General features: G+C 50.6%; 1 protein-coding gene across 5 annotated transcripts in view; it reads right to left on the bottom strand.

The window, feature by feature from the left end:
- Window positions 1–14,877, bottom strand: part of SYMPK (symplekin scaffold protein) — a 257,360-nt gene that overhangs the window by 5,546 nt on the left and 236,937 nt on the right. For all 5 annotated transcript variants that reach the window (XM_081200151.1, XM_081200152.1, XM_081200149.1 and 2 more), the window contains exons 7-23: window positions 14,544–14,793; window positions 13,087–13,257; window positions 11,500–11,739; window positions 11,208–11,362; window positions 10,743–10,893; window positions 9,861–10,071; window positions 8,734–8,884; window positions 8,410–8,645; window positions 7,659–7,740; window positions 6,816–6,929; window positions 5,193–5,340; window positions 4,286–4,446; window positions 3,385–3,493; window positions 3,107–3,207; window positions 2,139–2,229; window positions 1,855–1,956; window positions 731–918 (exon numbers count right to left, since the gene is read on the bottom strand). In XM_081200151.1, coding sequence (XP_081056277.1) covers window positions 731–918; window positions 1,855–1,956; window positions 2,139–2,229; window positions 3,107–3,207; window positions 3,385–3,493; window positions 4,286–4,446; window positions 5,193–5,340; window positions 6,816–6,929; window positions 7,659–7,740; window positions 8,410–8,645; window positions 8,734–8,884; window positions 9,861–10,071; window positions 10,743–10,893; window positions 11,208–11,362; window positions 11,500–11,739; window positions 13,087–13,257; window positions 14,544–14,793 — 2,661 coding nt within the window. The remainder of the gene's footprint in view (window positions 1–730; window positions 919–1,854; window positions 1,957–2,138; window positions 2,230–3,106; window positions 3,208–3,384; window positions 3,494–4,285; window positions 4,447–5,192; window positions 5,341–6,815; window positions 6,930–7,658; window positions 7,741–8,409; window positions 8,646–8,733; window positions 8,885–9,860; window positions 10,072–10,742; window positions 10,894–11,207; window positions 11,363–11,499; window positions 11,740–13,086; window positions 13,258–14,543; window positions 14,794–14,877) is intronic.

The following is a 14,877-nucleotide window of genomic DNA, read 5'->3' as shown; positions in this document are numbered from 1 at the left end:
GTTTTGACTCCACAGAGTGGGAAGTGACAGAGACAGGATGTTTGTGTTACTGTGTTCCGTGAAGTGGGACTATGGTCCTTTGTTCTTTCTCTCTTTGCTGTCTGATGCTAGAGAGAGAGGGAGCCATGTTGCAGTGCTCTGTGTGTGTTTATATGTAAATAAGGTAAAGGGACCCCTGACCATTAGGTCCAGTCGTGGCCGACTCTGGGGTTGCGGCGCTCATCTCACTTTATTGGCTGAGGGAGCCGGCGTACAGCTTCCGGGTCATGTGGCCAGCATGACTAAGCCGCTTCTGGCAAACCAGAGCGGCACACGGAAACGCCGTTTACCTTCCCACCAGAGTGGTACCTATTTATCTACTTGCACTTTGACGTGCTTTGGAACTGCTAGGCTGGCAGGAGCAGGGACCGAGCAACGGGAGCTCACCCCGTCGCGGGTATTCGAACCGCCGACCTTCTGATAGGCAAGTCCTAGGCTCTGTGGTTTAACTATTATGTAAATAGATTAGCCAAAATGCTGAGTTGCTGAGGTCTGTTAAGCGAGATGCGCAAACTCTGCAGATCCCCAAGTGTGCCGGTGTCGGTTGGCATCGGTCGCTGTGATGTTCGGGCAGAAGAAAGCTTTTGAAGCTCCCGAATGATCGACCAGGAGGGAGAGAACATGCCAGTCGGGCATGTATTCTCTGCCAGGGTTCTATTCGAGTGTAGACTGAGCTCCTGACACTTCTCACCTGCTTCAAGATGAGTCGGGAGAGGATGTTCATGACGAAGCCGCCCAGGCGTGGGTACATCGTCAGTGACTGGATCACGGTCCGCATAAGGAGCATGGGCAGCGGGTTTTGCTCCATGAGCTGCTGCATCACCACGGCCAGCACCTCAGAGGTGTACACGTTGCGCTCAGCAAAGCACATGTTGGTGGCTGCAAGCAGGGAAGTGGAAAAGATCAGCTGCTGCTGCAAACTCAGAGCAGCTGCCACAAGGTAACAGGGGCAGGGGAACACCAGAGGTCAGAAGCTGCCCGTTCTTTTACGACAGGAGTGGGGAAGCCTTTGGCTCTGCAGGTGTTGCTGAACTACAGTTCCCATGAGCCAGAGCAAGCAAGAAATGGGAATTATAGTTCAGCAACATCTAAGAGGGCCAAAGGTTCGCCACATCTACTTAAGGGGAGAAGCAGGACTCCACGCTTCCAAATAGATGTACAGTGGTACCTCTAGAGATGTACACCTCTGGTTGCGTATCTTTCAGGATGTGAACGCAGCAAACTCAGAAGTATTTTTCCAGATTTCGCTGTGCGCAGTTGTGCAGAAACAGCACCTCCGGTTGTGAATTCCTCGGGATGTGGCCGGACTTCCGAAATGGATCCCATTCGCAACCGGAGATACCACTGTACAGGATTGGGATACTAAATAAACTCCAGCACTCACAGCTAGTTCAAGTGTATGAATTTCCTCTATGGATGTAAAGTCATACTTCATGTTACGTTTGCTTCAGGTTGTGCATTTTCAGGTTGTGTCCCGCGGCGACCCAGAAGTACGGAAAGGGTTACTTCCGGGGTTTCGCTGCTCGCACAGATGATCAAAATGATGTCACGCACATGCGCAGAAGCAGCGACCCACGCGTGCGCAGATGCGGGTTACGTTCTTATCAGGTTGCGAACGGGCCTCTGGAACGGATCCCGTTCGCAACCAGAGGTACCACTGTAATTTCACAAATTGAAAAATGTAATGGGGAAATTTAACCTATGTGTCTTGAAAGGGTGGGGGTTTTTTGCAGCCATGGCAGCCCAAAATATTGAACACAGAGAATGGAAGAAATGCTAGAAGGATTCTAAACAAGCAACTGAATTCTCCCTTACCTTTGATGATGGACTTCATGTCGCACTTGGTGGAGTCGATGTTGTGGAGGGCAATCAACAACTCCCCAGGATTCAGAGGAGAAACTGCAGAGTTGCCTTCACCTGTTGGAATCGATGCCAATGAAGAGATCAGCCATTGACGGAGCAGACAGTAAAGCCAGCGAGTCCGATGATCCCTTCCAAACTGAGCAAACCTCTCTCCCCACAGCCTCGGGACACCCTTTTGAGCAGACCCGCCGGAAGCCACAGAAAACTCAAGGTCCCCATGTGGCCAGGATCCTTACCGTGTTGCGTTCCCAACAGGCGGTTGAAAACCTCCTTCACAACAATGGGATTCAGCTTGATGAGCTTCGGCAGGGCCTGAATCACCTCTTTCTGGAAAGGAAATGCAAGAATGCACATCACACTTGACCACACCCCCAGAGGAGAGAGCCCCCCCCCAAAAAAAATTGGGTATGAGGCACCACAAACAGAAGGGGCATACTCAGGGATACTTAATGGAAGCAGCGGGAACATGGAATCCTTCCTGCAAATCGCTAGAGAGCACACAGAAGCTGTCTCCTCCATTGCTAATCTCCGGGGTCCTCTTCCCTCACTCCCACCCTTGTGCCATCTTCCCCACTGCTCCCCTCATCTCTGTCACTCAAGCAGGGCTCCCTCTCGTCCTTTAAGCCTCTTCTCAATCCCCACGTCTTATGAAGTTTCCCCCTGGATTAACTCCTCCACATCAGCACCCAAGGGAGAGGAGACTTAACCGTAAACCTCTAAGCTCTCTCATCTGCACAATCCTCGCTTCCCAACTTCTGTTCTACCAACTTGTAAGTCTGCACTGGATTCACTAAAGGGCACACATCGGTAAGAAGGAAGAGCTGTTTTAAATCCTGACATGTTATGTGTGGGCTGTCTCGCCTTCATCTACCGTACTTTTAGGAAAGTTGCTTGTCTGCTATGTGTTTGGACACCTCTTGAGATTTCGTGCCCAATTGCCCATGGCGGCTCCCAAAATCAAGGAGCAGATTTTCTTCTGTGCATGCCATTTTGAATCCAGACAGCAGGCTAGGCTTTTCAAAACTGCACTTATTTGGGGGGTTTCTTTGAATTCCTGAGCCAAGTTCCAAATAACCTGCCTATTGAAAATGTCAACTAAAAAGGCTTAAGACCAAGATAATATTGGCAGGGAAAGGGGGCAGGGGGGAGGGGGGAGGAGTATTGCAGATCATAAGCAAGCCTCCAACTGAGCCTCAGAAAATACCTTCTCCAAACCATTGAGGACAGGGATAAGGAACCGGACATCCGGGAGCCTCTTGTTGTACAGATCTTGAACTCGCTTCACAAGCTCTGGAGAGGGGGGAACTAAGAGGAGAAAATCACATTAGATTGTGTGACTGAACAGCAGCTCTCAAGCTTGGACTGCTTTGCATAGCCCGTATCCCAGTTCCACAGCATTTATCAGAAGCAACTACTTGTGTGGAGTTGCCATGAGCCTTTGTATCGGACAGCACCTAAATATAAACATTGAAGTAACTGTACCTTTGTCCGTTAGGCTGTGCAGGCAGCGGGTCACCAGGGTCTCTGCACCTTTGGGGCAGTTTTTAACCAGCTTGAGCAGCTCCCGGGAATTCATCCCCATCCCACGGATCTGGAAGCGATAGGAAAAGATAAACGAAAGGATGGTTTTTGGGGAGGGGTGGGGGATGAGAATGTGAGGAAAGGAGAGCCATCTACTGTATTGGCCCGAATATAAGCCACACTTTCTTTTTCCCAAATTCTGATCGTGAAAAGTTAAAGCGCGGTTTATATTCGCGACCTTATGCCGCTGGCAAAGCGGTGCGGCTCTCCTCTCCCAGGAAACAGCCCAGGAGCGTGGGGAGGGAAGGAGCACGGGGCAACGGCACCCAGCCTGCCTGCCACTCCCAAGCCTCCCCTGAGCTGTCAGAATGAAGGGGGGAAGGCCGCCGGCAAAGTGGCGCGGCTCCCCCTCCCCCGAGAGCAGCCCGGAGTGTGGGACAACGGCACCCGTCCTGTGCGCAGTTCCCAAGCTGCCACATTTTAAAGGTGCAGCATATTTATGGGTGTGGCTCATATTCAGGCCAATACAGTATAAAGAATGATGGTGGACCAGTGGCGTCGCAACGGGGGGGGGGCAGGTGCCATGTCTGGAGAAAGCACCCTGTGGTGGCTCGCAGTGGCGTGAGCAGCCATTGTGCAGTTGCACGCGGAGCATCCTCTGTTCGTGGCTGCAGCCGCGAGCAGAGGATCCCGGCGCCGGTGGCAAACTGCTATGTACAGCGCATGCGTGGCATCGCATTCATGCGCTATACGTAACGAGGACACACATGTGCCGTACATAGCGGTTTGCCGCCCCAGGTGTCACGACGCCTTCGTTCGCCCCTGTGGTGGACCACCCAGTACCCCTCTCTAGCCGACTCACAGGCTGCTCAATAACCCTGAGGACCGTGCGCTTGATGTCGGCAATGGCCTCCGTATAAACAGACGCCAGTTCATGAATCAGTTTGTGGTTCTGGGGAAGGAGGGCCAAGTAGAGATAGAGGCATTGCTTGATGGTCTCTTCTGTCCAAGGAGCAGCCACCTCTGCAAGGGAAAAAGAGGGTTGGGAAGAAAGAGACCAGGCGCCAAGGATTACGCAGTGTCAGACGCCACAGGGACAGGCTCCTTGCCATTCACCACAACTAGGGAAATGGAGCTGTGAAACGGGAAATATCTCCTTTTGGAGTTCCTGTTGTATAAGTTTAACTTAAAAGGGGGAAAGCCATAAACCTAGAAAAGCTTCTTTTACATGGGACGCCATTTGAGCACGGAGGAAAGCGAACGCCATCACCCGTCACATATATAACCAGAGAACTGTAGAGTTGGAAGGAAACACCAGGGTCATCTAGTCCAACTACCGTATTTTTCGCTCTATAACACGCACCCGACCATAACACGCACGTAGTTTTCAGAGGAGGAAAATCCACAGGCATGCCACCCGTAGGCATTCCCTCCATAACACGCACAGACATTTCCCCTTACTTTTTAGGAGGAAAAAAGTGAGTGTTGTGGTGCAAAAAATACGGTACCTACAACCAGGAATCTTTGCCCAACGTGGGACTCAAACCCACAACCCTGAGATCAAGGGTCTCGTGCTCTACGGACTGACCTATCCCAGAAGTTCACAACACATGCACTGTTTTGCCTCACAGTGAAGGCTCCATACAGGAAGCAGTTTCACGTGAGTGAGCAGTTTCTAAGTGGCGATGGGGATTTTTTCACCTTTACCATTATTTTTTGGCCAAGCCACCTGCTCACGGACACAACTGGATCTGGTGCAGCCCAGTTACCTGTATCTTTGTCTGCGCCAAAGAGAACAGAGGGAGGATTGGGGTGGACCAGGAGCTGCAAATAATTCAGTGCAAACTTCTCCACATATTCCCGCAGCTGGTCCTTCTCGTACATCCGCTTGATGAATAGCAGCGCTTGCTGGCGAACCTGAGATGGGTGGCAAAAGATGGGTCATTTGACAGTGCCTTAGCAAGCTTCAGGAATCCCAAGGATTTTTTAAAAACCAACTTCAAATTTGAGATTATTTTCAAGGGCTCTTCCACACTTACTTTCTGCCCCGCCCCTGGGGACTTTCCCTGCAAAAAGCCACTCTTTCGTGCTGAACAGGAACAAAGAGCAACTCGGGTTTTCTGCAGATTGCCTTTTGCTCTGATTCAATGGTAAAGAGCAGATTTTTGTGGAGAAAGCACCGGGGGGGTGGGAGCACTCTGACACAATGCTTTAAAGCATGGACCGGTGCCTAGAAATGCAGCAAAAAAAGGAAGCCTGGATGAGCCCTAGTGTTCTTTGGTTCTTGTTCCCACTGTGAGCAAGTTCCAGAGCAGACATTTCCCCAAAAGGAGAGCAAAGGCAAGAATTTGAAGAGGGTTGGAGACAGAAAATGTACAGGCATCACCAAGGCTCTCAGTCTCCTTGATCAGCTAGGGATGTAGCCTTTTTCTAAGGGCACGATGCCCCCAAAGCGGTTCAAAGTACCACCAAGTCCACTCTCTGTTGCCCAGCACTGGTCCACTCCCAGATGACCATAACACCATTGTAAAATCCATTCAACAAATCACAGCAAGCAGTTACAAAAAGCGTGCGACAAAATTTTAAAGGCCTGTTGCACTGGTGTCCTGCTTGCATGCTTCCCAGGTGCATCTCATTGGTCACTGTGAGGACTGTCGGCATGCAGAGGGCCGGGAGGCCAGGTGGCTAGCCCTGGCTGGGTAGTCTCCTTCCAGCCGTCCCGCTGCGAAGACCCATCGGCCTCTGCTCTGATGTAAATCAGTGATCCGGGCTTGAGAGCCAGGGCACACTTCAGAAGATTGAATTGTGCACACAGAATAGGTGTGAGGCTTGTGGAAGCATACTACAACTACAGATTTATTAATCATAAATCAGGACAGAAACATGTCGTCTCTCTCTCATGTTGTCTCAGAGACAGCAGCTAAAAGCAAAAGCTATACACAACGGAAGTTCCCAGCATACTGTGCTGGAATGTAAACAGACATGTGACATGTAACAATCCCATGTTTGTTCCTTAAGGTGGAATGGAAATGTCAACAAGGACATGATGCTGGGCTAGATTAACCTCTTACCCCACCCCACCCCAGTCTCTTCTTTCGGCAGGAACCAAAGTGATAATAAAGATGGCCCCAGGCCATCTCTTCAAGAGGTTCCAAAGTCAAGGTGCTGCAGCTGAAAAGGCCCTCCAGTCACCACCCAGCTTACTTCGTATAAGCAGGAGGACACAGAGCCGTGCCTCTGAGGGTGGTCTTAGTAGCTAGGCAGGTTTGTGTAAGAGCAGGCAGTCCTGCAGGCACCCTGGTCAGTTAGGAGTGACTTGAAAGCTTATTTCAGCTGCATTGCTCGGACCACACCAATGCACCAGAGAGACAGGCTCCAGGCTGAAGGCTCACCTTGTCCTTCTCGTGGGAGCTGAGATCCAAGAGAACATGCAGATACTGGAACTGCCTCGACGGGCGCTTGAAGATCAGGTCCCGAAGCGTCGACATGCCCAGGTACGTCCGGCTCTGTAAGAGAGTTGCAAAAGAAGCTCTAAGCATGTGCAGTTAATGTTTTGGGCAGTGTGTGTGTGTGTGTGTGTGTGTGTGTGTGTACAGTGGTACCTCGGTTGTCGAATGGCTTGGCTCCCAAACAAATCGGCTCCCGAACGCTGCAAACCCAGAAGTGTTCCGGTTTGTGAATGTTTTTTGGAAGTCTAATGTACAACACAGCTTCCACAGCTTCTGATTGAGTGCAGGAAGCTCCTATGGCCAATAAGAAGCCGTGCCTTGGTTTTCAAACAGTTCTGGGAGTCAAACAAACTCCCAGAACACATTCCCAGGGAGGCTGTCAGTTTGGGGGAAGAGTAACAGTGTAAAATGTTTAAACTTTGAAACTGTGGCCGGGGGGTGGGGAACCCACACGCTGTTTCCAACAAGCCATAACTATGCACCAACCTTCAGAGAACTTTGCAGGGATGCTTTTGTGAAACAGGAGCGAGTTGGAAGGAGGAGGCAAGGTCAGAATAGCCAATCCAGCAGCCTATTTTTGTAGGTCCCAGAAGCTTTCATTGCATTTCTTCTAGTTTGGGGTAGGATTACTGATAGGAATGCCTTTTATAATTGCCCTAAAACGTGTCAAGCATACTTTGCTGGCCAGACCCCGGTGTATAAGCAGAGTTTCCTTCCCTGCAATCTTGTAAGGCTATGGAGGGAGCTCTAAGATGAACCCCAGCTGGTATCTGATTAGGGACGCACCTCATCTTCGCAGTACTTCCGAATCACTTCCAGGGCACTCTCGGTGATCAGTGGGGCCTCAAGTACCACCTTGGTAAAGATCCTGTGTAAGGAAAACAACAACAGAAAAAGCTTTGGTCACGGCCAGGAGCTTAGAAAAAAATAATCAGAAATAACTTTATTATTTTATAACCAGGGATGCAACATTTTAAGTTGGTGGCCTTTACAGTCCTGTGCCATGCCAACGTGCTCCATCTCAGAACAAAGTATGCATGCGTTTCTCCCTTCTTTAGCCTTAATCTTATTCCTAAGCATATTAGAAATTGATTAAAACTTGTACGGGAGAATTGGTTCTTTGAACAAGCCCCGATTTAAAAGAGCAGATTTTGATGTTTCAAGTATTTCTGTGTTTCACGGGCTCCACCAGAATATTCCGCAACCATGAGGAATTTCTGGCCACAGGCCTGTCTTGTAGGAGCTGTGGGGCAAGGACTGGGCCAATTAGGAAAGGAGGGGTGGGAAGTTAAGAAGAAAATTTGTATGTTTAAAAAATGTTTATGATGATAAATGCTTGAAATATTCTTCTGGGGGAGGCGGGACTTTACCTGGGGTCACCATAGCTTATATTGGGGTGCGTTTAGTAGCTTACCCATCTTGCTCTCAAAATGCCTGGCAGTCACGGGGTTAAAAGGGAAATCAAATAATCAAAGGGGGGGGTTGTGTCCCTGATCCTCACCCCACCACACACCTCTACAAGGCCCCAAGCACCCACCCATCTTTTTGGTCCGGCTTCTCCTGCAGACCGGAGAGGAGGCCGATGAGACACTCGTCGTAGTTGTCGAGCGAGCCAGAGGGGTATTGGCTCAGGTAGGCATTGTACTCCTGGTACAACCAGGCGAAGGCGAGGTCCAGGCGGTTGCGGGTGTCATCCAGGATGAAGCTCAGGACTTCGCTCTTGAGAGGGACCTCGAACTGGGTCACCAGAGAAGAGAGGATCTTCACCCGGGCCTGCGAAAGAAGGAAGCTGGTGAAGGTGAGGTGGAGATGCTGGACCCAACCAGGATCCCACCACGACAAGGCTGCGGGAGACACTTACATGGGCAGCCCCGCTGCAGGCCACGGCCTTCTCGGAGCACAGGATCCGCTTCACGGCCGCCAGCTTCAGCTTGTCCATCTGCACGTCCGTGAGAGGCTTGATCACGTCGCTCAGGCGGAAGATCTTCTTGCGGCCGGTGGCTCCGGCCAACCTGGGAAGAAGCAAGCGGGAGAAAGGAAAACACATCAGCCTCTGAAGAGCTGGAGGAGAAGAAGCTCAAGCGAAGAGGGTGCCCCATGTCTTCTTTGCAAGGATTTGGGGAAAACCTCCGCAATTATGCAGGGGAATTGGAAACAGGGTAAGGACAGAGTTCACGAAAGCGGGGGATCTTCCAGCAGCTGGAAACAGAAGCTGAGCAGCCACTCGGGAAGGGATTTGCAAAAAAGGAGACTGCTCCTGCGAGAGCTGGTTGCTCAAAGCACATGCCTTCTTGCACACAACCAGCTCAGGAGAGCAGCAGGGAGACCACAGTGGCCACCAGCTGGAGAGAATAGGTTAGTTTTCTGTGTAGCTCCATCCACATACAGGGTGCTTTTAAAAAGAGACAAAGCGAGAGGCCAGTTCCTGGTCCCCACAGGGCTTACAATCTAGATAGACGAAAAAGGATATGACAGCCGAGGTGAACGGGAAGAAATCATTCCAACTTTTTCTGACAGGTCTCCAGTTTTCGTAGATTTATCTATAACTAGATAGTCTCGTAACTTTAGGACCATGCTGCAACCTTGATAAACTCATATACATTTATTTTATGTTCTGTGTTTGGCCCTTTCCCAAATGGTGTTTATCATTTGTCTCACGAGCTGCCTGTTAATTGTTCTTTAACTGAACCGCCCCCCTCAACCTCAAAGGACAAAGAGAAGAAGAAGAGTTTGGATTTGATATCCCGCTTTATCACTACCCAAAGGAGTCTCAAAGCGGCTAACATTCTCCTTTCCCTTCCTCCCCCACAACAAACACTCTGTGAGGTGAGTGGGGCTGAGAGACTTCAGAGAAGTGTGACTGGCCCAAGGTCACCCAGCAGCTGCATGTGGAGGAGCGGAGACGCGAACCCGGTTCACCAGATTACGAGACTACCGCTCTTAACCACTACACCACACTGGCTGGCGTTGCTCTCACCAGGCTCTCACCTGGGCTGAGTGGAAGGGATGATTGGTTCTGGGCGCCGCTTGGTCTGCGGCACCCCAGGCTCAGTAGAGGGGACAGAGCCCTGGGCTCCCAACACAGAAATGGCCTGGCCTGTATTGAGAGCAGAGAAGCGTCGCTTGATCAGCACACTTTCCGGTTTGAGCATTTTCTCTTCTTTCAGCGACTCCTTGACCTGCTTGATTTGCTCCACACCTGCAGGAGAGAGGAAGAGGGAATTAATCATCTGGCAAAACCCACTTCATCCTCTGCCCCTAACTTGTAACTTTTTAAACTTATAGGTAGAGAGAGACCGCTCCCAGACCCCTTACATAAATAAATAGCAAGAACTGAAATACAGTGCTGCAAATGTGTATACCTGATACCTCAGTATGTGGCTCAGCTTTACTGTTTGGGCTTGGTAATCATGTATGACAGTTGGCCTCAATAACAAGCATTCTGAGGATCTGAATCAGGGATCAGGAACCTCGGTCCCATGGTCAAAAGCAGCCCTCTTTGGGATGTCTGAAAACTGCCGTTTGTGTGGATGAAGCCTGCTATAGAAGAGTCACACACATTATTCTGCCTGCTTTGGGCTCTGGTCCCACTCACTGACTGGCATGCGACCCCTGAAAGGGTGCCTACGAGGGAAAGGAGGACTCCCCCATCCCTAAATTAAATCCATTCAGCTGTGTCTATGAAACAGTTAGCAAAATCACACCCACAAACCATCACATCCAGTTAGTTTTTCTTTATGGGCCCATGCAAAAACAAAGCAAAACCTTTGCAAATACAAAGACCACTGTATTGCTCAAACAGCCAGAGATTGGGACCATCTGTGCTAGAAGTTCATAGCAACTCCCCCAGAGTCCCTCTTAGGGGCATACCTGGCCCTAGCCCAGCTGCCGTCATCTGGGTGGCCATGAGGCGGGCAAGGTGCTTGATCTGGACCTCAGTGCCAGCAGATTCCACCGGGGTATAGGTGGCTTGGAAGGAAGCAGGCATGTTTTCAGGCAGGTACACCATGCTGATGAGCACCTGGGGGACAGAAAGATGGTGAGAGGGCCTGGCCTGCCAGAGCCAAGAAGGAAAACACTTCTATTCCTAAGAAAAAGCCAATCTTACCCTACACCTCCACTCATCTAGCTTTCACAATGATGAGGCGCACCAGGCTAACTTTATGCAAAGGGACATGTGCCTCTCCGGCTTTTCCAGAATGATCACCCTTCGGTCAAGCTGAGGTTGTGTCTCCTGCCACCCCGTCTGCTTTCTAGACCCTTTGGCAAAAGATTCTCCCCTCCCGGCACTCAAGCGAGGAGCAGCCAAGGGCCACGTTCGCCAGCTAAACCTACCAGGTTGGCCACGTTATCTGGAGTCAGAAGGGGCTGTAGAAACTCAGCGGTGATGTCCGTGTCCGACTGCGTGCTGACTTGGATGGAGGGCTTGGGGACTGGGGCTGCCACCTGCTCCAGGTCTTTATCCTCATCATCCTCCCCAAGATTTGGCTCTGCAGCAGAGAAAGAGGAAGTCTTTGTGTGTTTTATGCGGTGGGGCAGGTGCTGCACGGTTGGGGATCATCACAGCGTTTGGAGAAGAGCCTGTCCCTCCCCACGGGCCCCTCCTGCCCCTCCTTTGCCCGCTCACCCATCTTCATCTTCTTCATGGCAGGGTCGCTATCATCCCGCGGGCGCTTGCGGAGCTCCTTCAGGTTAGGCATGTTGCGGGTGATCTCGGCCTGCTGCGTGCCCAGGTCCATCAGCAGGGTGGTGATCTGGGCCTGGAACTCCACGGAGGCCGGGTGCTTGAGGACGCTCAACAGGTGCAGCTTGAGGTTCTTCCGCACGCTGCTCACCTGGGACTTGGCCAGCGTCGGGGGGAGGTTGGCTGTCGGCAGGAGGGCAGAGGAAACAAGTCAAGCAAGCGACAACATTAGAGAGGAACCCAGATCCCGGGCCCAAGGAGGAACATCCTGTGGAACACCCTCCCACCAGATGTCAAGGAAATAAGCAGCTATCTTCTTTTTAAAAGACATCTGAAGGCAGCCCTGTTCAGGGAAGTTTTTAATATTTAACGCTGTATTGTTTTTAACACTTGATTGGGAGCTGCACAGAGTGGCTGGGGAAACTCAGCCAGATGGGCGGGGTATAAATAATAAATTGATGATGATGATGATGAAATTGAGTGGAAATATGAAATATGCAGCTTCCCTCTGTTCCCACTTCTACAGCACCTCACCATTGGGCCCGCTTAATTTAGCTGATTAAGTCTATATAGTGGTACCTCGGGTTAAGAACTTAATTAGTTCTGGAGGTCTGTTCTTAACCTGAAACTGTTCTTAACCTGAAGCACCACTTAAGCTAATGGGGCCTCCTGCTGCCGCTGCACCACTAGAGCACGATTTCTGTTCTCATCCTGAAGCAAAGTTCTTAACCCGAGGTAATATTTCTGGGTTAGCGGAGTCTGTAACCTGAAGCGTATGTAACCTGAGGTTCCACTGTATGTCCAAACAGCTCAGGACCTCAATACCTTAAGGATCACCTGTTGTGGTTCTGGACAGCCAAAAGTTAACACTCCAGGAAGCGTTCTGATTCACTGGGTGCATTGCCCAAATGACCCGGGCATTTTCCTTTGATCTGTGCTCTGTGGGGGCTGAGCTCTCTCTGGAGAGCAGTCTGTCTGAGAATGTGAGCAAGGTAGTTTCGTTTTTGTTAGAGACAGAAAGCTGCAAGCCTGCAGCTAGATTCTGTAGGTTTTTCTTTTCTGTTGTGAATGCTTCTAAATAAAGAGGGTTAGAATAGAAGAACTGGTGTCGAGCTGAGTTATTGAAGACACCACGTTGACACAGACAAGCCATTTTACGCTGCGTGTGAACTCTGCTATTATCCGGCAACTGAGAAGCGTGGCAGGGCATGAGTGGAAGCGTGTGGGCACCACTGGAGTTTGTCGGAGTGGCAATAAATCAAATTTACTGCAGGGCTGTTGCAGCAGACTCACGTGGGTCAAAGGATTTACGACCCACAAACTTTAACATCACCTCTCCCCATATGAACTGACCCAGACCCGGCGCTTGTCACCTGAGGCACCATCACTACGTGTCTTTAGGGAACACCTCAAGGTGATTGGAAGATTTCTGATTTTTTAAAGACTAGGGCAGCCCCGATAATGAAGGCCAGATCGATCTTAATAGGTATACATACGGGGTCCCAGATACTGTGAGCTTAGCAGGCTTACCGTGCAGTGTCTCATAGGCCTGGATCACCTCTGACATGAACATGGGCCGCTGGCGGGCGATGGAGGCCAAGGAGCCCAGCGCGGCGGTCAGGTTGATGCTGGAGATGGCTGGGTGGACCATGAACTTCAACAGCTGGTCCAGCGCTGTCTTCCCTTCTTCCCACAGAACGTCTGAGAGGGAGAGGCAAAAAGCAGCAGTGAGGAACGGCTGGTGGAGATCTCAATGCATTCTGCAGCCGCCGCCACCTTTGCAAGCACCTTGCCATATTGCACCTGCAGCAGATGATCCAGGCGAGACAGGAGGGGGCTCGGAGCAGACATTCGTGATCAAGGCATTTGTTGGAGCAGGCAATGTTTGGTCCCTTCCCAGGATGACCAAGACACCTGATACCCCTTCCTGGGCTCTGCACTTATCCATCCTTATTGTTAGTCCAGACCAGGACTGTTTTCCCAGGAGCCCTGCCGCCTCCCTTGGCTTCACCAGCTTACTGTATATATATATATATATATTTAATTAAAGATTTTCTTGACTTACAAAAGTGTGTGCAATGTCACTTTCTCATATTATTCCCCCCCCCCATGTAACATTTTTACAAATCAGCTTCATTTGTTGAGACATTAGGAAGAAAAGGGGGAAAGAGGGGGAGGGGGGAAGATGGGTGGGGTCGGGTGGCAATGTTTCTATTATACTTAATATATGTGGGGGGGGCGGTTGTCAGCATCACTTGTGCAGGTTCTCTGCTATTCACCTGTGTTCCTTTGGTGGTGAGAGAGGTTGGGGTTGGCCTAGGGTGTGGCTGTTCATTTGTGGTGGTCTATGTTTTCATGTTTTAAAAAGTAGAGACATCACTTTGCCAACAAAAGTCCGTATAGTAAAAACTATGGTTTTCCCAGCAGTGATGTATGGAAGTGAGAGCTGAGGCTGATTGCCGAAGAATGGATGCTTTTGAATTCTGGTGCTGGAGGAGACTCTTGAGAGTCCCATGGACTGCAAGAAGATCAAACCTATCCATTCTTAAGGAAATCAGCCTTGAGTGCTCACTGGAAGGACAGATCCTGAAGCTGAGGCTCCAAGACTTTGGCCCCCTCATGAGAAGAGAGGACTCCCTGGAAAAGACCCTGATGTTGGGAAAGATGGAGGGCACAAGGAGAAGGGGACGACAGAGGATGAGATGGTGGGACAGTGTTCTCGAAGTTACGAACATGAGTTTGACCAAAGTGCGGGAGGCAGTGGAAGACAGGAGTGCCTGGTGTGCTCTGGTCCAGGGGGTCACGAAGAGTCGGACACGACTAAACGACTAAACAACAACAACAACAAAATGTTTCCATGTGTGAGTGGGGTGGGTGAATGTTTTGGATCAGGTTACCCATACTGATTCGTATGCTGTTGGTGGATTTTTGTCATTGTCTTGTTGGGCTGTGTGTGTGTGATAAAGGGGAGCCATACACCCGCTTACTGTATTTGATGTAGGGGTGGTCCTCAGGGACCCGGTCGAGGCTGATGTCGTTCTCGTGGCGCTTGGGCACGTCCGACTCCGGCATCCGGGGAGAGAGGGTGATGATCAGCGCCTCCACAAACTTGATGGCGTGGGTGCGTATGCCGTCGTTGTCCGAGTCCAGCAGCTGGATGATTTCACTGGCCATGGCGGACACCATCTCCCAGCAGGCCTCCTGCATGTCGTTGATCACTCTGGATTTCACCATCCACTGTTGGCAGGGAGCATTATTAGCAGCCTCAGGTTTGAGGGAGAGAGGCAGAAAACAAGAGGCAGGGACCAGGCAAGCTCAGCT

This window comes from Podarcis bocagei (assembly GCF_964188305.1).
Source record: "Podarcis bocagei genome assembly, chromosome: 7".
NCBI lineage: Eukaryota > Metazoa > Chordata > Lepidosauria > Squamata > Lacertidae > Podarcis > Podarcis bocagei.
Note: the sequence above shows the minus strand (reverse complement) of the source record. Positions and strands in the feature narration are given on the sequence as shown.